We start from the raw sequence: 27,753 nt of genomic DNA, 5'->3' as shown, positions 1-27,753 counted from the left end.
TGGTTAATATAGCATTCCTGACAAAAATGCACTTCATCATATTGATTCAAACATCATGTAAAATGTAATATTGACATAAAGCAGTCTTGCTCAGTGATTTGCAACACCCAGAGATGTTTAAGTGACATATAACGTTATATTGTGCAACCCTATTATTAACCTAGCTGTATAGAAGTTATATGACCTGACAATCACTAAATCACTGCTCACTCACTGAGAAGTTTTCCATCTCAATCCTAAATTTTGCTTTTGGTAATATGTTATTTGGAATAATTACTAGTGATCCTTTATTGAAATTGTAAGTCCGTAAAGTTAATGAAAAGTGGCTTAAATCAGAGACTTACCAGGTATAGCTCTACCTTTATAGACTCATTTGAGTGTCGGAGACGCTGTCATCACCAGCCCTACAGAGCATACGTCAGACTGGGGCAAATGCCCCCTATTTCATTTCAAGCAGAGTAGTTGGCACTAGAATGATGTAAACCGAAGAAGCTGTTGACCAGCTTGGTGACCTTCTAAAAACTCCTCTTTCAATTTATAACACACTCTCACAAACATACGCACGTGTTCATTTACCAATTCTACTAATAGCGACTCCGGATACACGCTTACAAAAACACACACACACACACACACACACACACACACACACACACACACACACACACACACACACACACACACACACACACACACACAGAGGTTTGTGGCACTATCTTTGTGGGGACCCTCCATTGACATAATGCATTCCTAGCTCCTTAAAGGAACATGCCGACTTATTGGGAATTTAGCTTATTCACCGTAACCCCCAGAGTAAGACAAGTCGATACATACCCTTCTCATCTCCGTGCCTGCTGTAACGCTGTCTGACGGTTCCAGCATTAGCTTAGCCTAGCACAGATCCTGCAGGTAACTGGTTCCAACTAGCTTACTGCTCCGAATTGTGACAAAAGTAACAAAATAACGCCAACATGTTCCTATTTACATGTTGTGATTTGTAGAGTCACAGCATGTACAAAAAACAACGTAACATGAGACACAGCCATCTTCTAACAGTAAACAAACCGGGAACTATATTCTCAGACAGGCTTGCTGCGAGCATATCACTCCGCCCAAGTACTATATTCTTCCACTTGAGAATATAGTTCCCGGTTTGTTTACAGTTAGAAGATGGCTGTGTCTCATGTTACGTTATTTTTTGTACACGCTGTGACTCTATAAATCACAACATGTAAATAGGAACATGTTGGCGTTATTTTGTCACTTATTCGGAGCAGTAGGATTGCTGGAACCATTCACCTGCATGATCTGTGCTGGCCTGATGCCGCTGGAGCCGTCAGACAGCCTTACAGCACGCACGGAGATGAGAAGGGTATGTATCGACTTGTCTAACTCTGGTGGTTACGGTGAATAAGCTAAATTCCCAATAAGTCGGCGTGTTCCTTTAAGGCCCGGACACATAGAGCCCATAATCAGTCGTCGGACAGTCTGGCGAGGTCAGTGACTCAAGTCTGTTCAGTGTGTTCCGTTCCGTCATCCGTCCGAGGGGCCGTCGGCCTTCATTTTGGCCGATTTCACATGTATAATCGGCGGGGCGGACACTGCCGGCAGTCGGACTCAAATGACCCATCTGATTGGTAGAGTGCTAACCCAGAAACGGGGAGCGGAATGAGCGTGACTAGAGTCTCTCAAAATCTGACGAAAATCTTTTAAACTGACCTTTGTTGGGTTGAAATGAAGACAGATTCAGCAACTGCATGGCCTATTTCTCGCTTAAAATATGTTTCAGTGAACTATTTTACTACAATATGAGATCGTATTCTGAACAAGCCACCATGACGGTCAGTCTTTAAATTTCCAAAGAAAACAGACCCACGTGACGCGTTCGTCCAATCAGCTGCCGGTAATACAGATTAGCGCGGTGGGAAAAAAAACATTGTCGTTAACTGAAATAAAATAAAAATGAGGCATTACAAAAAAACGATAACTAAAATAAAATTATCGAGTAAATGTCCTTAGTTTTCGTTTTTGTCAATGTCTTTCATAGAGCAAATAGCGTTATATCTTTCAGAGTTGACATTTCCAACCATAGACCTGTTTTATTCAGTCTATGCCGTAGACAGATAGTTTCTGACTGGGAACCCAGAAATTCCGACATTCCATGTCAAATTGAACACTCGCCTGTCATCATGGCGGTACCGAAAGTCGGAAGAAAGCGGCAGAGTCCTATTTCATTATGTGTCAGATAAAAGCAAGTGCCTCGCAGTGGAAGGTGGTAAAATATATGGATAATTTATTAAAGAGAAAAATCCCACGAATTTGAAAGTACATTTGAGAAGCGCAAGTCTTAAAACAGCCCTTTAAACTTGTGGGGTCCAGCATTTTGGCCCCACAAAGCTGTCGGGACCCCACAAGTATACTGGACTCCCGGTTTTTGGACCCCACGAATATAGTTAAACAAGCCTACACACACACACACGCACGCGCACACACACACACACACACACACACACACACACACACACACACACACACACACACACACACACACACACTTTGTAAATACTTGGCCTGGGGTTTTGAGAGGAGGAAGGCCAAGGGGAGTCACTGACACAAGTTGCTACTGTGATTACCTCACGTCTGTATTGCGTTAGGAAGGAACCTCATTCCGTCTATATTTAGAAAAAGACAGTCTTTACAGGAAGAAGTGCAATCAACCAAAATGCTAATATACATTGGCTTTAAAAGAAATAAAGTTTATGCGTGTTTCAGAATATCTGAGCATGGCTAAAACGATGCATTATTAAAACAATTTTCATGTTATAAATAATTATGATATTGACATAATTCACAAACTTCAAGAGTCAAATACTTTTTTAGTCATAAAGAATGTTTTTTCTCATGCTATTGTGGCAATTAGAGATTGTTTATTGTATTTATCATCATACTGTCACAATTAATAAATTATGATGACATAAATGTCAATGGAGATCACTGATTTCCCAGCAATTCAGAGAAATGTATTTCTCTGAAGAATGATGAGAAAGCAGCTTTCTTGGTGTGAGTGGATCTACAGTATCTTGTTTCCATGGGAGTCTCCTGCATTCATAGGTCGAGCCATTAATAATGACTGGAGGTTCCTCGCTGTCAGCATTCATGCACTCTGCATGCTTTATGGCATGTGTCTCCCAGGCTACGTCTCATTACATGCAGTCAACGAAAAGTATTCATGTACATACTGCACATGCATATCTATCTGCATATCTAAATGTATGGATTTTTATCAAAGGCACTACTGGAGGACCCACCAGGAACACGCATGGAGCATACTGTTAATACTGTTATTTAATACTGTTATTAAATAATCAAGAGTTAATATGAATAATGAGCTAAAATAAGATTTTTTGATCCCAAAAAGATGAAATGCACCATCAATGAATTTTGAACAATTATAAATAAAGGTGACACAGGGGAGGTTACTGTGGATCTTGACAGATTGATAAATCCTTTGAGTAATTTATATTTGGTCTGACCAATATACAAGAGTCACCTGTCCATTTCTCAGCTTGTTTGTTATTGTTTGTTTCCTTGGTTACGGTCAAGGTCTGACTCCCTGACACCTTGGCTTGACCCAGACAGTCATTTGGTGAACGCTATATGCTAACACATTAGCAGCAGGCGGCACCGTGTCCTGACCCTGACATTTGACTCTGACATCCAACCCTTTCTTTAGTGAATGGAAAGGCCGAAAAAAGCTGGGCTCCTCTAGGGTCCAGTACTTGTTAACCTGAACACAAATAAAAACCTCTCTGACATAAATGTTTGTGGTGGCATGTTATACCTGCCAAAAGATTGACCGCATCAACGGAATAATGCAAACCATCCAGGTTGGTTTTAGTAACACTGATTAGCGCCCTTGGGCTATTATTGCGCTCCGATCCTGTCTACAACTGCAGTGACTGACATACCTGATGCAGCTTTATGAAGGCAATGAAAGTGGAAAAAAACTGAGCTATAAATAGATATTACAAATACTACAATGCTGCAGTACACATATAACTTCACTCTGCACACCCTCGCCACATATTCTAAACCTTTTATCATTTAATATCCAAGAATAATAGAATTATTAAACTTTAACATGAAATAAATTAGACCCTAAACTTGTGTTGGATAATACACTCAGTTCTTATGCTGACTTCAGATGATTTGCAGGGTCTGATAAGGAACTAATACGATTAGAAGTACTTGCAGCTGGGTTTTTTTTTACACCTCAGTATCTCAGTTGCCAGGGTCACTTGTTTTCTGGGGCTCCCTGTGTTAGAAGTTGTACAATTGATCCCTTTAAATGCTATGAACGGTGAATGTTATTTCTGCTGTGGCTTCCTGAAGATGCTATCCTCTCTGGCCTACTCAAGTGTCAGTTAAGCCAGCAGTTTCCACTAGCTGGGTCCTGGTTATACAGTCTATGGGTTATACGAAGCCCCATGCTTCAAAGCATTTAGGTTAATTGTTATTATTGTTTATTTCAAGAGACATTTAATAGCTGCAGAAAAAAACTCACTATACCCCTAACAAGATGGATCTGTTTGTTACTTTTGTACGTACTCCTGGTTTCTAAAACTGTGGGCTGTGACCCCACGTAGACACAGGCCGGGTTCTGGAGGTTCCCCTTGTGACTAGAATAGCCCCGTGATTTCATGAATGAGGGACCTGCAGCCAGGGTGAGAGACTTCATTTCTTAGTCGACTCTGAATCTGAAAAACTTATTGGACCTTGCTCTGAGGACTTTGATGTGGGATATTTTAAAAAGACATTCACTTACAATTAAAACTATTTTGTAAGGCTACCCCTTTGCTTGGAAATCACAGCTACAGTGAAGTGAGTGAGTATGAGAGGGACAGCAGCAGCAGCAGAAGCAGCAGCAGCAGCAGCAGCAGCAACAGCAACAGCAGCAAGTGTCATCTGGTCTTCCAACTTGGGGAGGGCTTTGGAGTTTAAAATGGTGTGAATATGATAGCCATCGGTATAGCTTATGCAAGTGGAGATCTGTCTGCACCATTGAAAGTTGACAGTTCAGAGGCACTAATCTGACAAAAGGACTGTGTAAATCAACAACCGCACAACGATTTTGGATATCAACAAACAAAACTGTTGAGGAGCAAAAAGGGGACATTGTCTCTGGCGGCTGCATGAGAAAGCGAGTTGGGAGGACGCAAAGGCAAAAGGGAAAGAGGAAGCCACCAAGGAGGTGAGTGACGGATTTACCCTCGGAGGGGTAAAACATGACTGTGGTGTCCCAGGAGAACCACGACGACACTGTGGTCGTAACTCCTTTGTTGCAAGATGCTGCTGACTTGGAACCCGCGGACCAGGAGTGCAGCGAGAGGGTGGTCATCAACATCTCAGGTCTGCGCTTTGAGACGCAGTTAAAGACCCTCTCCCGCTTTCCGAGCACGCTTTTGGGAGATCCGCGTAAACGGATGCGTTTCTTTGACCCGCTGAGAAATGAATACTTCTTTGACAGGAACAGGCCGAGCTTTGATGCCGTCCTCTATTATTACCAGTCAGGAGGGCGGCTTCGGAGGCCCGTAAGTGTACCTGTGGATATTTTCCTGGAAGAACTAAAGTTTTATGAATTCGACGAAGAGGTCATAGAAGTTTTCCGAGAAGATGAGGGCTTATCGAGGGAAGAGGACCGCCCGCTGCCAAACAACGTGTATCTACGCCAGCTATGGCTCCTGTTCGAGTATCCAGAGAGTTCAGGACCTGCTCGGATAAATGCCATTGTGTCAGTTGTGGTTATTTTAATATCCATAATTATATTCTGCTTGGAGACTTTACCCGAGTTTAGAGAAGTCCCCGCAGTGCCCGAGAATCACGCCAATGGAAGTGCTCACGCAGCGCCCAGTCCGTTTACAGATCCGTTTTTCATGGTGGAGACACTTTGCATCGTGTGGTTCTCCTTTGAATTCACCATGAGGTTTATCTCCTGTCCCAGTAAAGCAGTTTTTTTTAAAAACATAATGAACTTGATCGATGTTGTGGCTATAGCTCCTTATTTTATCACCCTGGGCCTTGATCTGGCAGAGCATCAGGGCAGCAGTCAGCAGGCTGCGTCATTGGCCATACTGAGGGTCATCCGTCTGGTCCGTGTTTTCAGGATTTTTAAACTTTCCAGACACTCCAAAGGCCTCCAGATTCTCGGCCAAACGCTTCACGCAAGCCTCAGGGAGCTGGGACTGCTCATATTCTTCCTGATTATTGGAGTCGTTTTATTCTCCAGTTCTGTTTATTTTGCAGAAGCAGAAGACCCCGAATCTGGATTTTCAAGTATACCTGATGCATTTTGGTGGGCTGTGGTGACAATGACCACAGTTGGATATGGAGACATGTGCCCCTCCACCATCGGGGGGAAATTCGTTGGATCTTTGTGCGCCATCGCCGGAGTGTTAACCATAGCTTTACCTGTCCCTGTCATAGTGTCAAATTTCAATTATTTCTACCACAGAGAGAACGAGGATGAGGAAAATGTTCAGTACGTACATGTGACATGCGGACAGCAGCAGCCGTCCTTAGGTGAATGTGATTCAAACAGAAGTAACCTGTCGCTTTCCAAAACAGAGTCCTTTCAGGAAAGCGACGACTTGGAAACTTTGACATATCCAAACGTAACCCCAGTGGAGACATACACAGGGAGACTGTCAGACGTATAAACGTTGCAAGACGGTTTAATTTCTGGTGAGTTGTCTTCCAGTGGACCTACAATTTAGGCTGTTTTACGCAAGCTGTGGTTCCCAAACGTGGAGCCTCAGCTATTCATGCTACAACCCACTCCAAGATGAGGATTGTCTTAAGTTCACCTTACTTTAATTCACTAGATGGCAATGGATTTGAAGGGGGTAAAAATCAGTAAGTGGGGAACTGTGCACCAAAGCGAGCCCTCACATGAAAACATTTGGGACATTTTTTTTTTTTTTTTTTTTACTTCTAAGTGTTTACGCACGAACCACACTATGTCTTTAGACTGTTGCGAAAATCACGTATCCTCTTCTCAAAGTACCTAGGCTTTAAATAAAGTAGAAGAGGAGAGCTCGTGACGCACCATGCGACCAGCTCTGCATGGAGAAGCTAACAAATCTTACAATGAGAGATAGAAATCATTGCCGACTTCATTTTTCTTTGGAGCTTGTACTGTAATATGCGTCTATATGAATGTGATCACAACAAGTAAGCTCTGAGCGCCACTCTGTGGATGATAAATATCCCTGCAGACAACACTTCTGCTCAGGCTCTATGTATGAGTTTGAGTATCTTTGCACTGTTGCAGCTGGCCCGACATCAGCACCAGAGACCATGCTCTTTGACTCTGTATGGATGCTTGTGATGGTTAACTTAGCCCAGCAAAAGCCTGACTGCTTCTCTCACTTTTAACATAGTGGGTTTTGTTTTCTGCTTACTTGCAGGAGGCAGACGATTATATGAAGCTTGTTACTCCTTCACAGTCGCAGCAAAATACAAGCATGGGATTCTTTTCTTCTCCAAAGTGGATCGTTTTCTCACGGCTATATTCGTGCATTGCCAGTGTGTGTAGCCTACAGAGACCTCATGGAGGAAACGCTTAGAAAATGTTCAGTCTGCCTTAATGGACAATGTGTGTATCATCATTAGAAAAAAACAACATTCTTCTGTGCAGGCTTTATTAATGACCACGCTTTATATGTATAAAAAGCCTGCGTTTTGTAATTCTGAATTGTTCCCTTTTCTTATATGCAGCTTTTAATTCAAAGTTGGAGTCGCAACTTGCCTCTGTGCTGTTAAAACATTCGGATTGCATTGCAGCTCGCTGTACACAACACCACAGCCCCAGCCATTACAATGCAATGTCTGCATGGCACGAATGCATTGTGAATTTAAAATGTAATTAAATATTTATTTTTCTATTTTAAAAATGTATGTGAACTTAACTTAATCATTTTTATAAATAAATTTTGACTCAGAAAATATACTACCACTCGTTATTTTTCACTGTCAGTATACAGATCAGACTCACAGAAGGCAAACAGCAAGTCATTGGTGTAAAGAAAAATACAAATCCATGCCCATTAATGAATTCTACACTTTATCACGTTTGGTGATGAATGTTTAAAAAGGCGCAGAATCAGACGTCGTGTTGTCCAGCCACAAAACCAATTAACTTAATAAAATGTCATAATTATACATGTATGGGGATTTATTACGCTGGAGGCACATTTTAACAAATTGAACAAAGGTCTGATTACATGATTTTGTGTTGTGGTTGTAGAAAGTCAGAAGACAGTTGTTTTGAGTCAGCTCTACCCCTCAATGTGTTTTAAGACCCCGGAAAACCATCCACCTGCATACAGGCCCTCACAAGTCAGCAATTGATACATATATTTATTCTTTTGCATACTGTATCGCAATGACTTGAGTATGTGCTGGTGTTTGTTTTAGGAATTGTAGTTTTCTGTGAGGTGTATCAAACATCAGCGCTGTCCATGGTGCTGAAACTCTGTAGAGCCAAACATTCCTGCATTTGCCTCAGATCTGTTGTGACTTCTGGAGCCATTTGTAGCGACGAGTGTTACAACTTAGTCAGATATTGAGATGCATCCTGGATGCAAGAACCCCTGATGTGATGTTTCATTGCTATGAGATCTGCAAACACATTGTTGACGATTTGTATCTTTCTTATTGCTCACTAGTAAAATCATTTTGGTCTCACATAAACTCAGATACTGACACGTCTAACTAACGCCCGTGGAATCCTTAAATCCGGGAGTGATAGAATAAAAATATGATTTAATCTCTCACCATTTGATGGATTGATGATAGGCTAGTTTTATAAATTATTAAACATCTCAGATGTTACCCAGTGTGGATTTAGAGGTTTTGTTACATGCTGTCCTTTGCAGTCTGATTGCGCCAGTGCTGGCACACAAGCGCTCTTGTTTTTGTGGTGTGTGGAGAACTTCTGGCGGCGTGCTTTAGTAGAGCCGGTCTGCATTGCGTCGAAACCCCTCCAACTCCTCCTCCTCCTCATCCTCCTGCTGCCTTTCCTCCCCTCTCCTCTCCCCTCCCCTCCTCTCTTTTCCTCACCTCCCCTGCACTTGCATGTGAAATGCACAGCAAAACTTGCTTAACATTGTGGATAAAACATTTGGATCTTGCTGCTGCACTTGACTCTCTCGCAACTATCCGTTTTGGTTTCTTTTATTCTGCTCTCCGAGCCGCGCTGAAACACATTCTGCTCGTCATCCTGTCGCAAAAAGCAGCAGATTTCTGCTGATGCAGTGTTGTCTGGAAATGCCAAGGGCTCGCTTATTGCCCCTTAATGTATCGCCCCCCTGAATTGCAGCGCAAGATTTTTTTTTTCCTGCGGTATAGGCTACTGTAAGCTGTCCACACCACCGTGCCGCCGCGCAAGCAACTACCGACGCTGCAGCTTTGCCTTTCTCTCTTTTCGATCATTTTTCATCTCTGGCTTTCCTTGTTAGACTCACCTGGTTTTCATTTTGCCTTATCTCATCTTGCTTTATCGTCCAAAGACATCTTAAAGCACTTTGTGGCGGACACAGTTAGGATGGCGATGAGCACAGTAAGGCTCTAGGCTTTTTTTTTTGGTAGGTGCAATGTAAAGTTGCCACATGACGCCCACTGCTGCCCTGCCGTTGGATGATTTTACTCGAGGATAAGAGCATTCAAGACCTTTCAAGATCAGCCCACGTAAGCCTCGAAACTGCTGACTTATACAATAATGATATCGGTTAGATAATTTTCTTCTCAACAGCTGCTGTTGATGCAAACATAATAGACAACTACTGTATTGTTTTTCAATCTTGCAGATGCATTTTTTTGCCCTGCAGTAGGCCTGATGTAAGCATGTAGAAACATCAGTTGGTGTGATATAAGTATCAGATGTTATGAGAGAAGACGTTATTCAGGATGGTTAGAGTAGCGTAGGATACATCGTTTAAGACATAGAACCACAGCATTTATGTGTTAAATTTAAGTAAACATCCGTACAGAAATATAGTACGAGTGTATCAGAAAAACAGGATAAAAAATACCCATAGAATCACCAATATAAGAATGTAGAAAATACTGTGTAGTGGAAGAAAATCTGAAAGATTATAAATGTCTATATTATAGAAATGTCATACGAATTCCTCATTTGTGTAGTGTTTTTTTTTAGCTTTACTACTGGTTAAGGGCACAAATTGCAGGTTGAGAGAAGTAAATAAATAAATAACTGCAAAAATGCTGAGCCTGCAATATCTTGGCTGTTTGATCCCATTATTTTCTTTCTCTCTCTCTCTCTCTCTCTCTCTCTCTCTCTCTCTCTCTCTCCTCTATTTCTCTCTCTCTCCCTCTCTCTCTCTAAGTGACAGAGGCAGCAGTAACAACAGCAGCAGATGCACTGGAGAGCAGCAATGGTCAAGTCAGTGAGAACCGCAGTGGAGCCGCACTAAGGCAAAGCAGCCAACCAGCCCTCTCATATCTGGGGACGTCTCCAACAATTTAAGGGGTGTGGGAAGCTGAGGAGTGGAAAATTTGCCCCAAACCTGAACTCCTCCTACTCATCCCCCTCCACCTCCTCCCAAAATGACTGTGGTAGCAGGAGATAACATGGACGATACCTCGGCTGTCCCGGGCCACCCTCAGGACACCTACCCCCCAGACCACAATGACCATGAATGCTGCGAGAGGGTGGTCATCAACATAGCCGGTCTTCGGTTTGAGACACAGTTGAAAACTCTCTCCCAGTTTCCAGAGACGTTGCTTGGCAACCCGAAAAAGCGGATGCGGTACTTTGACCCTCTGAGAAATGAGTACTTCTTCGACAGAAACCGCCCCAGCTTTGATGCCATCCTCTATTACTATCAGTCTGGCGGTCGGCTGAGAAGACCAGTGAATGTCCCTTTGGATATGTTCTCAGAAGAAATCAAATTTTACGAGCTGGGAGTGGATGCGATGGAGAAGTTTCGTGAGGACGAGGGTTTCATCAGGGAGGAAGAGCGTCCTTTACCTGAGAAGGAGTTCCAGCGTCAGATTTGGCTTCTCTTCGAGCACCCGGAAAGCTCAGGCCCTGCGAGAGGGATTGCCATAGTGTCTGTGATGGTAATCCTGATTTCAATAGTCATATTTTGTTTAGAGACTTTACCACAGCTGAAAGAAGACCCAAGGGGTCGAATGATAGCAGTTGGGAACACTACTGTTTATTATAAGCCAAATATCCTCACTGACCCCTTCTTTCTTATTGAGACACTCTGTATAATCTGGTTCTCCTTTGAGTTGATTGTGCGCTTTCTGGCGTGCCCCAGCAAACCGGCCTTCTTCAAGAACATGATGAACATGATCGACATAGTGGCTATCATCCCTTACTTCATTACACTCGGCACCGAGCTGGCCGAAGACCCAGAAAAAGAAGGGGTGGGGGAGCAGGCAACATCTTTGGCCATACTCAGGGTGATTCGTCTGGTCAGGGTGTTTAGGATCTTCAAGTTGTCCCGACACTCCAAAGGACTGCAGATTTTGGGGCAGACTCTCAAGGCCAGCATGCGAGAGCTCGGATTGCTGATCTTCTTTCTGTTCATTGGAGTCATCTTGTTCTCCAGCGCTGTCTACTTTGCTGAGGCAGAGGAGGAAGGATCCTGCTTTGGCAGCATCCCGGATGCATTTTGGTGGGCTGTTGTGTCTATGACAACTGTGGGCTATGGGGACATGGTCCCCATCAGTATAGGAGGCAAGATTGTCGGATCTCTGTGCGCCATCGCTGGAGTGTTGACAATTGCGCTCCCTGTGCCTGTCATTGTGTCCAACTTCAACTACTTCTACCACAGGGAGACCGAGGGAGAAGAACAGGCCCAGCTGCTCAACGTCAGCAATCCCAACATCCCCTCTGAAACCAACTCCAGCCGCCGTAGTTCATCCACCGTCAGCAAGTCAGAGTACATGGAGATTGATGGAGACATAAACAATAGCATCGACAACTTTAGGGAGGCAAACCTCAGAACTGGCAATTGCACTATAGCCAACCAAAACTGTGTAAATAAAAGCAAGCTGCTTACAGATGTTTAAACACTAGTTAGTAACTTTGGAATCTCTATGGGACTGTCATATGTGGAGTAGACCATCAGTTAGGAATGTTTCATTTACCTCCCCAAAGCACTCTATGGCATTAGGCCTACAACTATGCTCAGCTTTATAGAAAGGAAACAGAAAAATCTAAGCTCTTAGAGTATATGACAGGTAGATAGAATAATTAATTCTTCTGATCCTACAAATATAAAGGTACATCAAAAAGAAAACATCAACTATTACGCATATACACGGCTCCCTGGAGGACGCAGAGCACACACTGTCCTATCAGATGACGGTGTGATATTAAAATCTTATGCATGGAGTACAGATAACATTTCAGCAAGTTGCACAATGCACCAGAAAAGTCTGCAGAGACATGCAAGCACCTGCAGCCAAGTGGTAAGCACCAAGATGTTAGGTGACCCCTGCTCCCTCCTCCTCGCTCCTCTCTCCTCTCTCCCTACAAATGAGATCTACTATTGAGCAAAGCACCTTATGGGAGGAAGACTGATCTCTCTTGTTTGGATGTAAACAGATGGTGATCTACTCGCTTTACGGACATCCGCAATGCTGCTGTTTTCCAGCAGATGCTGTAATTATGATATCACCAAGTGATTCAATGCCATGCCCTTTAGATGCAACACAGCACAATGTTAAAGTGAGCTTCACATGAGCATGATTAGAGACTTTCCATTTTGATATCAGCATGCACAAGACATATCTCACATAATGGAAAGGATGTTCTTTCAGATACCTGGCTCCATCCCCCTCTTCTCATCTGTTTTCATACGAGTGCACTGGATGAGTTTTTAATTTGAAATGCTAATAATTTAGAAGTATAGAAATTGAATGTTCAATCTTAAGGGAACAGTACATAAATGAGATCTTAGCATGAAAAAAGTTACCTGCATTATGGTCTATCAACTAAGGTACTTTTGTAACCTGGTATATTTAATGCATGACATGAGTATTCAGCTTGTTGCAATTCAGGCACTCTGCAGTGCCCTATTGTCAGGGAAGCTAAGGAAATGAAATTCTGGATGTTTCCAAAATGCGATCAAATATATCCAAACCCACCTCGAGGATGCAGAGTTTCTAATTTGCAAGTAGTCAAAGATACCAAATAAATATTATCAAAAATGCATATAATTATAATAAGCACCAATTACAGTATTACATCAATAGTGCAGTGCATGGACCTTCTTTTAACAAGAAAAGTTAACATATCATTAGTCATGCTTCCATTTCCACGTCACATTTGAGAACATATTGGTTTGGAATCCAGTAAAAAAAAGGGATCAATACCAAATTTCACTTCATATTACAGAGAATTATTCAGACATTAGTTGCTAGTGCCTTTATCCCTTTCACCAACAGGACCAGTGAAAGTGCCTCTGTGCACAGTGGGATTTGTGAGGTTGAGCAGAGATGATTTACCTTGTGTTCTAGTGTTGATACACTGTTGGTCATGATGTTAATGATGCCAGATGAACAAGATGAACAGATGAACAAGGTTAAAACAGCAGGTGATTGTGGTCAAAAAACAAACAAAAGATGATCCATGGCTGTTATGCACAACCCAGTTTTCATGCTGTCATGCACTTAATTATGCCCTTAAGCAGCAATGTATTGTACTCTGCATGTTTACCAATCCAATTCAAAAGGGAATATCCATAGGTTTTAAACATATTGTATTTATGTCTATTGTTTTTGTTTGTGCACCATGCATCCTTTCAGGGTCTCTACCTCAGTGAGGTCATTGCAAACTTGCTGCAGAGCTGCAAGCTTCAATGCAGGGCTTCCTATACCATAATGCAAAATGGAACCTTAAGTGTAAACTGCAGTCATGCAACATTGAATGTGAGAGTCCCAAAGTATAGCCTTTACACAAGCACTTAGGACAAATAGTGTACCACTAACGCCGCTCCTTTTGTTCACTTAAAGCTACGCACAATCAGAACATTTATTTGTAGAGATTGCTTGACTCTCCTAACGGGATGAGATTGACTGTTTTATATGTTGGTTTCTTTGAAACAATGGTATCTAAAGTTACTGTTGTGCCGCTTGAATGTGTTTCAACACACACACACACACACACACACACACACACACACACACACACACACACAGACACACACGTTTGGTGTAAACGTTTGTTATAGTTTTTAAATCCGTCATCCTGATATCTTTGGGCATTATGATGCACAGCAAAGTGCAGCCTGTTTTTTTGCACAATCATTTTGTTCTGTTGCTTGAAAAATTTTTTTGATAGTGAGATTCTTTTTCTTCTTTTTTACCCTTGATCATACGTAGTGTAATGTTTCTTTGGCATATTGTTCCAGACAGACTAACAGCAGATTGGACAAATTGCAATGACTACTCCAGCTACTGGACATCAATACAATTAGTATTGAGATGAAATCACCCAAATAATAGTACGATTTTGTAATGCGCTTTTTATTTTTTTTATTTTTTATTTAGCACTCTCCTGACAAGGTCCTGTAAAAAAGAAGCTACACTGCAGTGCTACTTGAATGTCATATAGTTGTTTCTGTTGGTGCAAGGCTATCCTTTGTGGTGCTAGTACAGGAGTACCATTGTTGTCTTGTTACCATCACATGCTATTTTGGACAAGAATTTTTTCATTCTCTAATTCTTGTTACTGTTTTGTTATAGGTGGCTGGTTGGTTAGTTTAGGGCACTATCTGTCATTTTATTTGGATGATCTTTGTACTGTACCACTGAAGAGTGTCTGCCTCAGGCGAGGTAAAAATTCAAGAGCCTTGCTAGATGTCAGTAACTTCTCATGAGAGCAAAAAAGATACACATTTGTGTCAGGGATCTTCAATTAGGGTTTCTCATACAGAAGGACATCAATAATACCCAATACCATATATTATAACGCTATATATAAATACAAGGAAATTCTAGTAGTCTCATTAATGCAGCTATCAGGAAATTGTTCGCTTTGTTAATGAGTTTCTTGTACGACTGATGCTTGAAAGTAGTGGTGTGTGTAACATGTCCTGCAGGACACAGCTGTAAGTGAGGTGAAGAAAATTATATTAAATGATACTCCTCACATTAGCAGTGCTGCGAGGCCATGTTTGGACGGTGCTATGCATTCAGTTACCCAACAGAACCCAATGGAAAAATGCATTCTTAACAGCAATAGAAAGACAGATAACCTGTTTCTTAAATGCTTTTTGTAAAAAATAGGAAAATAAATCTATTTTGAATGTCAGAGAAACTGCGATCACTTGACAGATAACTCGCAACAGGGCTGTTTATGTACCAATCTCTTACCCTCTGTTCTGTGATTTTGTAAGGTCAGTAGAGTCAAATGTAGAGGCTGACATTTTATTGAAAGAAACCTGTGAAAAGTCCAAATATAGGCTTTGCAATAGTGGCAGTCCCCATTTACCACCCAGGTCAGACTGGAGTTGTTTTGCAGTCAGGATCATAGCATGCTGAAGGGTTCTGTCGGAACCTATAACACAGTCCCAAAGGAACAGCCCATAATATATAACATAATGCACTTAGAAAGGATCTATGGCTCTATCGTCAGTTCACTGGACTGATCAGCTGTGTGAGAGAAAGCCAGAGAAGGTGCCTACATTTTTTTTTTACACATTAGTTTGTTTAGCTTACTGTTAGATGTTAATGCTTCTGCAAACAAACACAAGTGAGAAGATCTAAAAAAAAAAAAGACGACATTAACATAATTAAACTGTAAGAAAAAACATGAAATGTCATGAGAACAAAATGCAATTTAGCTACAATAAGAGAGAAAAAGTAACCACTATATACTGCAATTACGCATGATTATTTTTTAATAATGTGTTTTTATTTTCCTTTTTTTTGGTGGCACTGTAACATGACTGATTTAGGTAGAACATGCCATATACTGAAATATCAAAGACAATATGTTCCTCTGGCAAGCCATGATAAGGAAACTACTGTATTATGATCAATTGCTATAAATGAATTGATATGGACAAGTGTACTATTATGAAAAAACCCAGTGTGGTTTCTCTTTTTGGTTTTAGGTAAAAAAAAAACAGGATTCATTCAAACACCATGTTCACATTCTTCCAATCTACAATGCTACAATGTATCTCTACAGAAACCTACTAATCGCAAAAAACTGCATGGTCGATGGAAGACTGCATGAGTTTTGCCTTTCAAACTATGGATCAACTATAATACAGTTGCATCATTTAAAAAAAGAAACCCTTGCTTTCATCTGCACCAAGGCTTCCTGTAAGGCCCTGTTCAGAAGTTGTTGTGAAACGTGTCCTCTGCTGGATTTCTCAAAAAGCACCTTAGCGCTGACCTCATCACTAAGACAGCGTTGGGTATCCGAGCCGTGCTCAGCGTGTTTGTGATTTTCAGGTTGTGCTCCGCTAGGCTCTGAATGTGAGGTCAGGCATTAAGGGCTAGTTTCTCAAACTTTATCTCTATTCTAGGACTGAAACGCTTTTTCAAGTGACATTTATCCCATTGTTATCTCAGTCTAGACTGTAGTGATACTGTGTTTTTGGAAACGTGCCCATCATGTTTAAACAGGGCCTGTGCCACACCCCCTCCTCTGTACTACATTGGTTTTAAGGCATTCTTGTTTGCTAAAGGTGTTGATGTTGGACTGCTTTGTGCCTGCTGATGAGGCACTTAACAGGATCAAATGTTGGAAAGTTGTGTACCTCACTCGCCAAAGGTGATTATTGATGAGAAGATCTTGTTTGTGTTAGAAGTGTGATGGCTATGAGTTTGTCTTTCCTGTCAAGAATGCACACTTAATCGCTTGTAGGGAAGCATTGGAGCAAAGCGCAAAAAGGACTTGAATTATTCTGCTCTTGTTTTCATCCACAAGCAAACCAAACTCTGATTGTGTTATCTAATCTAGCCTTCATTGTCATGTTGTGTTTACCAAGGATTATGCTACAATGTGTTCAGTATGTCAGATGATGACAAAGGCATGGTCTGTGATCTATGCAAGGGTTATTTGTTTTTGTTTTTTCTTATATCACTTATGATTTCATCTTACATTAACTTCAATAAATTTTTAAGGATCTGCTGGTGTATTCTCATTTCGGCTCGGGATGGGTGTGTATATCTGCACTACGGACCTGCACAAAAACCTACATAAATCAAACTATCTGCAGAAATGTGCTGCAGTGTGCGAGAGCTCGAGGTCTCAATCTAAACGTGTCCTACCATTGTATTACAATATCCTCTGACTGAAGCTATTAGCAGTGATTCACGGAGCTAAGGTAATGGCTACACACTAATCCTCCTGCCCCAGGGGAGGCCCACTTACCTTTGTCATTACCTGCGAGTTGTTACACACCTCAGGGGCCTTAGGGGCTCCCCTCCATTCTCTGCTTCTTCCACAGAGCGTGACTCTGAGGGGTTGTGCATTTGCTAAGTGTGGTATTTAGAGTTATTACGGCTGCAACTTACAATTATTTCATTAATGATCCATAAAAATAGTGAAACATGCCCATAACAATATCCAAAGCCCAAGGTGAGGTCTTCAAACTGCTTGTTTGGTCTAAAACCTAAAGATATTCAGTGTACTATCACATAAGACAAATAAATGCTGTGAATGTTTGGTATTTTTGCTTTAAAATTAATAGTTGTTTCAGAGTAGATTTTAAATGCTGAGTTAAGTTTTTGTAATCCATCGACTTAAAATATAACCTTTTCAAGCATATTCTTAAACATCTTGTTTCTAAAAGTGTGATTTATTAAATGATTTATTATATTATATTATATCATATACAGTGTTAAATACATGCAGCTGTCGAGGGCAGTAACCCTAAAACAGCATCCAATCATAGACTAGTCAAGCAATGCAACTGAAAGAAGTGGGCACAATTTTTATGGTGTGAAAATGATTAATTCCCACTTCTGTCCTGTGATGGCGTGAAGCTGAATATTTGTGGAGAACATTGGAAAGCGGAGGCATCAGGCTGAATGCTGCAGCTCATCTGTCTCTCTCTCTATCTGTCCATCTGTGTCTCTCTGTGTCTCTGTCCCTCTCAGTTTCTCTGTCCGCTGCAGGCTCTCTGTTGACTGCAGCCCGGCTCTGTGTTTGCTGTTTGGTGACCTTAACAGAAGTGAGCCTCTTCTGCTTCCTTGTCCTCTGCATTGCCCTCAGGAAATGCAGCACTCCTCACTCTGCAGGCAGCAGCAGTAAGGGTGGGGTAAGCTGGCGCTGGTCCCACTCTTCTTGCATACACACACTTTTTCTCTCTCCCTGTCTGTCTGTCTCCCTCTCTCTCTCTCTCTCTCTCTCCTGAGAGCTGTGAAGCTCCACCGGACTGTAATAGGACAGAGCATAGTACAAAAGAGGAGCTCAGTCATAGTAAAGGAAATTACACCTGCTTTTCTTAGTTTTCTCTCTCTCTTTCTTATCTTATCTTTCACCTAGCTACATGCTCACACACATAGGGATTCAAACATCCAATCATTACTGTCAGAAAACTACGTTTCTACGTGCTCATTTTTACTTTTTCCATGTCCTCCATGGCCATTTGTCAAATCAATATTTCCATATCAGCAAAGACATAAATGACTATGTGTAATGTGAAAGACAAACCCGCAAAGAATTACCAACCGACTTAGCTCTGAAAAGCATTTAATCGTTTTTCAGTTCATTCTTTTGGTTTCAACTTTACTGTTTTGGTTCAGTCTCACTGCTGTCACCAACCCTGTCCCCAGCAGCAGCTGGCAGCTGTTTTCAGTAAAAAAGAAAAGAAAAAAAACTGTACGCTACCTGCCCAGCACCAAACAGCAGACACAGTTAGCAACTAGCTGGAGAACATAGTGGAGCAGCTAAAGAGCCAGATGTTTCCATCTGGAGTTAGTGGAGACCAAAATAGAGGTAACAGGAGAGTGATTATTGGACTTTGATTTGCCAGGTGACCAGAAACACGACTACAACTGAATGCTAATGTTTTTCTGTAACTGCTGGATGTATAAGCTGGCAACTTTTTGCATAGCAACATATGTCAGTGTTGTTTTAACAGCTTGGATTGTAAGGTTTACAGCTTGTCTTATTCCATATTCTCTGATACTATCACATACACAGTATATTCTGTACTAGCCAACTTAGTGAAATATTAAAACCTAAGACACACCACTCCATCAAAAGGAATATTGTAAATGTCTTGTGCATCATTTTAGATTAATTTTTCCAAATAGTCAAACTGGCATTATTTGGTATCACTGAAACCTTTAGGATCTCCACTAGAATTTAATATAAAGTTGTATGTGTTTGAACAATGTTTGGCTACAGAGCACATAGTTTGTCAGTGAGGTTTAAAGATTAAGGTTGGTGATATGATTTTCTTATTGTCAACAAATTCCACAAAACCAAGAAATGGCGTTAGTCTGTCTCTCAATACGTTTTGAGACACAAGCCCACTCAAATATATAGTTTAATTTCCATAAGAGACTGAATAGTTTCCTTAAACAGCTGAGCACTGTAGATTTTAGCATACAATACTAAAATGGGTACATTGTGCATTTGATGGGGATTACTTTCAGCTGCGGATTTGGTGCTCTGAATATTTACAGCAACATGATGGTGTATGCAGGATTAACAGTGCCTGTGTTTATGGTAATATTTCACATCAACGATTAAACAGGATCACTTCATTAATGGATTTGTTGTCAAGAAAAATACAGAATATCAACAGACTCTTTTTCTAAAAAGTTAACTTTACACACTTCCTGGTGGGTGTTTATTGGACATTTCAGGTCAACACATGCACCCAGGTCTCAGTCTCCACTTACAAATGAGAAAGATGTAATTGAAACTGTGGTATAAGACTCTGTCTTGGTAATCCCTGATCAGCATGTAGAACTAATTGAGGTGCTGTCGTTCAGTGGTGCAGTAGGCCTCCATTGAGATTAACTCCCTCCTCCTCTTCCTCCTCCTCCTCCTCCTTCTACGCTCTATTTTACAACTGCCTGAACCCAACGCTCATCAGCTGTTAGGAAAATGTGTTCTTATCAAGGAATAAATGTTTACAACCGTGCAAATGTACTGTGGCTGCATGTGCTCACTCCCTCCCTCTCTCTCTCACACACACACACACACACACACACACACACACACACACAGGATGGCTGATTTGCCTGAGTCAGGCCTCTGGCTCACTTGTTATTCCCTGATCGATTTCTTTGAAGACAGACTCTCATCCCATATCCCTTGTACAAAAATGCCATGCCATTCCTGTTGACATCATCCAAAACGTTTCTCAAGGGCCTTTTCATTGTGGCCCCATAACAGTACCATATGATCACTCTATATCAAATCACAAGTGTCCACTGGTGTTGGCTTTATCGCTGTGTAAAACTAAATACACAGTGGTCCGCCTCTAACAGCCTCATATACAGTAGGTTCTGAACGTCAACAACGTGCAAAATAGCTTTGACAGCATTATTGGATCTCCCATGCTTGAGCCAAAGTCCTTGGGCCTAACACTACCCCGCCCCCAGGTCCAAGCCCACCAGCCTCTCTTACCCCGATCCCAGAGGTCCTCTCTCTGGCCCACTTCCTCTTTGCATTACTTCCATCAGGCCGAGCTGCTGACACACTTGTTTAATAATTAAGGGCACGTCCATAATATCCTCATCCTTGTGGAAGTCCACAAATGGTCTCTGTGAAACTCAGGCCAGTTAAATGTATCTCTTTACCCTATATCACTGTAGTGATACGTAGGAGATGATACAATCCAGTGAAGGTGTGACAATCAGGAGGAATGAGTTCATCAAGAATTACCCACTCATCTTTTTATCAGTTTATCCAATTTCCATTGACGTAGACACACTCACACATGTGGTGGTGTCTCCCATCACACCGTGTTCTAGGAATAATGCATGATGGAGTACATTAACTATAAAGATGCATCGATATGTCTGATTGTCCACAGTCCCTCACTGTGCCCATAAAACAATCAATCTATAAACTGGTGAGTCCATCTATTCATCCACTCATCCATGAAAAGAAGCAGTGCTGGAACAAGAGTCTACAGCCATGCTACCAGCTCTGTGAGGCTGTACTTTGGCACAGCTGGGCCTCAATGCTAACATCAGTATGCTACCATGTTCATAATAACAATGCTAACATGTTAAGCAGTTATGTTTACCATGTTCAGCATCTTAGTGTTAGAAAGCTAACATTTGCTAATGAGCACTAAACAAACTACAGATGAGGCTGATGAAATTGTCATAAGTTTTGCAGGTTTTTGGTCATAAACCAAAATATTGGACAAATTAAAAGTTTGAATTAAAGGTTAAGTAATGACCAAAGTAATTACAATTCATCCTGAGGGAAACATTCATTCATTCATTCATTCAAAACTTTATTTAACCAGGATAAAAAACTCCTTGAGATTACAACTCTCTTTTACAAGAGTGTCTTGGCAAGTGGCAGCAGCGTGGTTTCAAATAAAAACAAAGAAAATAACAAGTAAAAACACACTTTCACTCATCATATTCAACAACAATGTCATCATAAAGAAAATCTGGGTCCTAAATCGATTTAAAAACAATGACAGACAGACTGCCTTTCTGCAAGGTCCTTTAAAAAGCCTTTAAAAGAATAAAGTGAGACCAACTCCTTCAACTGTAATTCATTCTGAAGCTGATTCCATGCACATGGTGCGGCAAAATTAAAAGCCTTTTTGCCAAAGTCAGTGCGGGCTTTAGGGACTGACAATAAAAACAGATCCTGTGAACGCAAGTTATATGTCCCTGCAGACCTCGGGAGGATGTAAGCGTTCAGATAAGGAGGAAGTAGTCCTAGTACTGCTTTATAAATAAAAAGATGCCAGTGCATCCAACACCTAATTGAGAGGTAGGATAAACAAGACTTGATTCTAAAGAAAAAACCTAACTTCAACTTCAGTTTTTTAACCAAACCTTGGACATGCAATGTAAAAGACAGTGATTAATCAATGATAATGCCCAAGTATTTGTAATGTGACACTTCTGTACCTAAAAGTGTACAAATGGTTGGGACATTGTTTTTAGATGATTTTACCCTAGAGAAACATAAATATCTCAACCAAATTTCATGGCCATCCATCCAATAGCTGTTAAGACACACTAAAAAACACAAATGCCAACCACATGGAGGAGCTAGAGGAAAAGTCAGAGGATCAACAAAGTCATCAGAATTCATCCTCTGGGGACCAGTAAAGTTTGTACAAAATGTCACAGCAATGCATCCAATAGTTGTTAAGATATTCCAGTTGGCCAAAGTGGTGAATCGATCGACCCACATCTCTGGAATCCCGCCACTAGCATAGCTAAATAAGCAGAACTATCTCACCCTAATGGCAGATTTGTTCAGTTAGTTTAAGATTAAAGTACTGACACTTAATTACTTGTTAATGGCTCTTTTTTTCCAACCATCTCTCCAGCCAGGATAGAAACTGTTATCAATGCTCCCAGTCTGGATATGTCCTTGTGGTATCAGGCGATGTGGATCTCAGTTTACCTGCTCCTCTTGCCCAGTGTGCAGTGTCAGCGTGCTTGTCTGGGGGAGAAAATTCAAAACTTAACATCAACGAAAACTGGTGCTGTGACCTTCCCGCTTCAATTACATCACAGCACAGCGCTTAAGGAGGTTGGCAAATACAAAACCACAAAAGGATATCACCATGAAGCACGAGGGCTGTGCCGAGGTACACATGCTGACTGGAGTCTGAAGCAGCACCAAAGGTCACTGTGAAGCTGGAAAGGGTGTTTAGTTGTTGATACTGTCAGGGATATGATCTTTTAAAGGAATAGTTTGACATTTTGGGAAATTTGTATTTCTTGGCAAGAGTTTCTGTAAATGGAAAGATTAATACCACTCATGTTTGTGTATGTTAAATCTAAAGCTGGTTATCTTAGCTTAACACAAAGACTGGAAACAAGGGGAAACAGCAAGCCTAGCTCTCTCTGAAAAGCTTCAATGTAGTTTTTGTATTGATTAAATAAACAATATACAATGTTTTAATTATTGAACTTTAGAGGTGCTGGTACTGTAGGCTGGTTTTGTTACCTTTGGACGGAGCCACACTAGCTGTTTTCCCATCTTTCAGTCTTCAAGCTAAGTTTAAATAACCGGATGCTGCAATGGCTTATATTTGTGGTATGAATATTTTCATCTAACTCTCGGCAAGAAAACATATTTCCTCAAATTTTGAACTTATCCTTTAAGTCAGAGGTTCCCAAAGTGGGGGACGGGGACCCCCAGGAGTCCTTGAGGGGGTTCCAAATAATCTATTTTCCCTATAAGGCAAGGCAAGGCAGCCTTATTTATATAGCACATATCAGCAACAAGGTAATTCAAAGTGCTTTACACAAAACATTAAAGAGCAATTAAAAACTAGTAAAAACGTTATTTAAATAGAATATAATAACATCTAAAATAGAATAATATATGTATAAAATACAAGAATAAAAGTTATGCTAAGTCTTTAGATGGCATCCATAAGTAAGACAATGACAGGATGTAAGACTTTTTTGATGATGGGTTTCTGGGTGGTCTAATTTGTGTTAGTTTAGGGGTCCTAGCTAACCGCTAGCATGGTTTAGCCCCCTCGTTTTGGCTAGTGACGTAGAAAATCCTGCAGATTTTTAACAGCTCACCCGGAAAATGAAGGAAGGATACATTCAGAAACCTGTATCTCACTCAAAACAGCATGGATGTTTTTTTATTCCAAGTTTGTATGTGTGTGGAAGCACCAGAGACACAAAATAACACCCCAAATTCCAGAAAAAGTGATTTTTTCATAATATGGGTACTTTAAACCTCTTTTGAATCTTGAATTGATCTTAACCTTATATTCAGTATTGAGGCATTTTGATGTTCAGGTCAAATATTGATGACCCATAAATATCTGTCATGTCTTTAATAAAAAATAAAAAGCCAAACGAGGAAAATAAAACATGCATTCAATGTGTCTTTTCCCTGATGTTACAGGAGGGGACACAGAGACATTGTTGGACATGAACCACTGTCCATGTTGCACAACATACAGACCCCATACAGAAGAGCCATTACATATTGTACGATGATGGAGGAGCATGTCAGTTTTCCTGGCCATGACACACTAAGTGGACTGCTGGTGGAATTTACAGTAAAGGCTTGTATGCACACTGCAAAAAATATCCAGCTTATTGAGTCATTTAATCTTCTGAGTCTCTCTAACTTTATTTTTTTTTGGAAAGCAAAATAAATACAACTAAGATGAAAAACTGTGATGCATTTTGAGTGTCAATTACAGTATCTGCCTTTTTCTTTATTTTGTCCTCACAAGAAAATGTAAATGCAAAGCCCTGCAAAGAAGTGGAATTATTTACTCGTACTAGCAATTGTAAATAATGTTTTTCAGTGTTTCAAGGCTACAACCAACTTAACTAACATATTTTATTATGTATTAAACCACTGATTATGTTCTTGATTAATCAATTAGTTATTGATTGAACAGTTGGGTTTATAAAACATAAGAAAACTTAATAAGATCGTAAGAGGATGAAAGGTGGTAAAATTGACCAACTAATCAATTAAGTGACGAAACGTTCAGCTGTAGTTTTAATAGCTTCATATAAGACTACATAACCTGTCAAAATGGAAATTTCTTGCAGTGCATGCAGCTCCAGTGGTGAGAGAGAGCCTGTCAAAGGCTGACAAATGGAGAGAGTGCTTTCTGATGAGAGCCGTCCGTACAGGTTTCCCATGCAGGCAGCCAGACCAGGGTCAGGAAATTATTTATATATATCATCGACCATCATAATGTCATATGAAAACCACATAACCTCTAAATGTAAGTTCAGATTGTAACGCACATGAAGGTTATTTTTTACAGTCTATGAGTAAGACAAAGCAAAACAGCTGTACAGATCTTAATGAATTACTGAACGGGCCTATCAGGCAGAGGCCCAGGGGCCCAAGAGGTCAGGGGGCCCTTAGGCCTCTGCCTTTGTTTGAAGTGACTGTTAACATTACTTGTTGTAAAGTCACAGAGCATAGTTAAAAGTACTGAGCTATGCTAGTAATGTGGCTCCAAGGATGCAACAATGACCAGTCCACCACTTTGGTCCAGACTTAAATATCTCAACAAGTATTGAATGGGCTGGCATAAAATTGTAGCAACATTCATGTCCCGCAGAGAATGAATCCAATTGACTTTTGTGATCTCGACAACTATTGGATGGATTGCCATAATAGTTGGTAGAGACATTCATGTTCCCCTCAGGATAAATTGTAATATTTTTGACGATCCCGTGCCCATCTGTACTTTGTGTTTAGCGCAAATTAGCAAATGTTACCATGCTAACACGCTAAACTAAGCTGGTAATAATAATATCTACTTACCCTGAGCATGTTAGCATGCTGATGTTAGCATTTAGCTCAAAGCATCAAAACATGGCTGTATGTCCATATGTCCAATGTCCATATTCATAAGCAAGATGGAAAGTCCTTAAGCAGGCTGCATATCTTAAAATAACAAATACACACAAGGTCAGGTCCCATCAAATTAATTGAATGAGATAGCAACACTGCTGTATTTCAGTTTTGCATTTTTTTTTTGGGGGGGGGAGGGCTTTTCCATCTTTATTTTGATAGGACAGCTAGGTGAAAGAGAGAGGTAAGACATGCAGAAAATCACAGGTTGGATTTGAACCCTGGACCTCTGCATTGAGGTATAAACCTCCAAGTATATGTGCGCCTGCTCTACCCAATGAGCCAAACCTGCCACATGTATTGTAGTTTTTTAAGTGAAGGGGAGAGTCCAAAGAAAATATTAATAAGGCTTGCTTCCCCCTCCCGAAATAATTTTCATACACTAACTTAGGAAAACATAGTAGCCTATGCTGTAGTATTCAGTATGATATCTGTGCAGAGGAGTGTCAGTGTGGATGTGTTGTAGCAGGAAGCTTAAAGTAGCCTTTCTTCACCTCCATTTTGAACAAAATACTGAAGTACAGATACAACAGCAGCACCTGAGTTCTGATTCACCCGTAAAATGTCACTGAAAGAGAGGCAAAAAACTACAAACAACGTGTTATTGTATATTGTCTCCTAATCCATCGACACCTCTCAGCACAGGCAGCTCTCTCTTACCGCCAGCCACTGCAGCTACTGTGCCCTCTCCACATGCCCTCATAGCTGCAGTCCTCGAGAAAAGTGAGATTTCAGCAGTTTAACAGACTGAACCCCCGCAGAGGACAGAGTGAAAAATCTGGGCTTTTCCTGCTTATCCTGATGAAACACCTGGCCATAATTAAATGCTGTTTGCACACATTTATTTGCAAAACCTCAGTTAGACATTTACAGGCTGGAATTTGAAGTCCCAGTGATGTAAAAATCCCAATTCTGGTGCTTTCAAATTAACAACACTACAACACTGCAATATGCAACTAAAAGGTGATTTGTCTCAATCAGTTACCTCTAACCTCTTTTGCTTCATCATTCATCCCCAATCCTCCCCTTCCCCTTAAGACAATGAGCATGAATATGCAGTTTCAGCATGCAAATCAATAAACTAATTATTCCTTTTTGGCAACACTGTCAGTCACAGAGCACTTAATAATTAAGTCGGGCATGCTTTTAAGCAAATTCTGTGCCGGTCTTTTTGCACTGGAGCAAAAAAATAAGGCCCAAACACGAGTTATTTTCTGTAGCTGTAGAAAATAAACAGATGCTATTCTTGTCAGGTATGCATCATCACAAAGACACCTCCATTATGTTTCAGTGCAGTGTCTGCATGAGTGTGTGTTGGCCGGGAACACTCTCAGCAGAGCTTTCCTCCCCATCTGTGTTGCTGCTGACTCATTGTCACAGCTTCTGAATCTGCTGCCTGCTTGCATTATTCACATACACACTCACCTTTCTCTGCTAGAGCCCCCTCAGCACCTGGAGCATGAAACTAGAGGGGGCTTAAAAAAAGAGGGGGCTCAAACTAGAGGACCTAAAAACTAGAAGGGCTGAAACCAGAAGGGGCTGCTCCAGCCGTCCCGGGGTGTCTGTTTTACCCACATGCCTTGTTACACCAGAACCAATGAAACTATTAACAATTAACTGATTAGTCGATCAACAGAAAACATGTAAAGGTCCCATGGCATGACAATTTCACTTTATGAGGTTTTTAACATTAATATGCGTTCCCCCAGCAGCTAGAAATGATGATAGGTGTAAACCGAGCCCTGGGTATCCTGCTCCGCCTTTGAGAAAATGAAAGCTCAGATGGGCCGATCTGGAATCTTGCTCCTTATGAGGTCATAAGGAGCAAGGTTACCTCCCCTTTCTCTGCTTTGCCCACCCAAAGAATTTGGCCCGCCAGTTGGTCAAGGCCACACCCCCACCCTCCACCTTGCCCCCCTCTGTCCCCCTCAATAGCATTTAAAGCTACAGACACAGAAATGGCACATACTAAGGAAAGCTCATTGTGGGACTGGCTCTAGTGGCTGTAATTCTGCACCAAGGCTGAATTTCGGGAAAGAGACTTCAGATACCGTATTAGGGGACCACTAAGGCCTATATAAAAGCATCCAAAAAGCACCATGTCATAGGACCTTTAAAACTATTTTTTGGATTATTTTAATAGAATAATTGTTTAGAGTCTGCCTATTTATCAG

The 27,753-nt window shown here is 41.1% G+C and overlaps 2 protein-coding genes across 2 annotated transcripts; both read left to right on the top strand.

The window, feature by feature from the left end:
* Window positions 1-5,021: 5,021 nt before the first annotated feature.
* On the top strand, window positions 5,022-7,932 carry LOC114560039 (shaker-related potassium channel tsha2). Its single transcript, XM_028585176.1, has one exon. The coding sequence runs from the start codon at window positions 5,286-5,288 to the stop codon at window positions 6,714-6,716; it is 1,431 nt and encodes a 476-aa protein (XP_028440977.1). The 5' UTR covers window positions 5,022-5,285; the 3' UTR covers window positions 6,717-7,932.
* Window positions 7,933-10,510: 2,578 nt separating this feature from the next.
* On the top strand, window positions 10,511-17,179 carry kcna1a (potassium voltage-gated channel, shaker-related subfamily, member 1a). Its single transcript, XM_028586473.1, has one exon. The coding sequence runs from the start codon at window positions 10,627-10,629 to the stop codon at window positions 12,100-12,102; it is 1,476 nt and encodes a 491-aa protein (XP_028442274.1). The 5' UTR covers window positions 10,511-10,626; the 3' UTR covers window positions 12,103-17,179.
* The last annotated feature ends 10,574 nt before the right edge of the window (window positions 17,180-27,753 follow it).

The sequence above is a fragment of the Perca flavescens genome, chromosome 8 (genome assembly GCF_004354835.1).
Source record: "Perca flavescens isolate YP-PL-M2 chromosome 8, PFLA_1.0, whole genome shotgun sequence".
In the NCBI taxonomy this organism is placed as follows: domain Eukaryota; kingdom Metazoa; phylum Chordata; class Actinopteri; order Perciformes; family Percidae; genus Perca; species Perca flavescens.
This window is presented reverse-complemented; position numbering and strand designations above follow the sequence as displayed.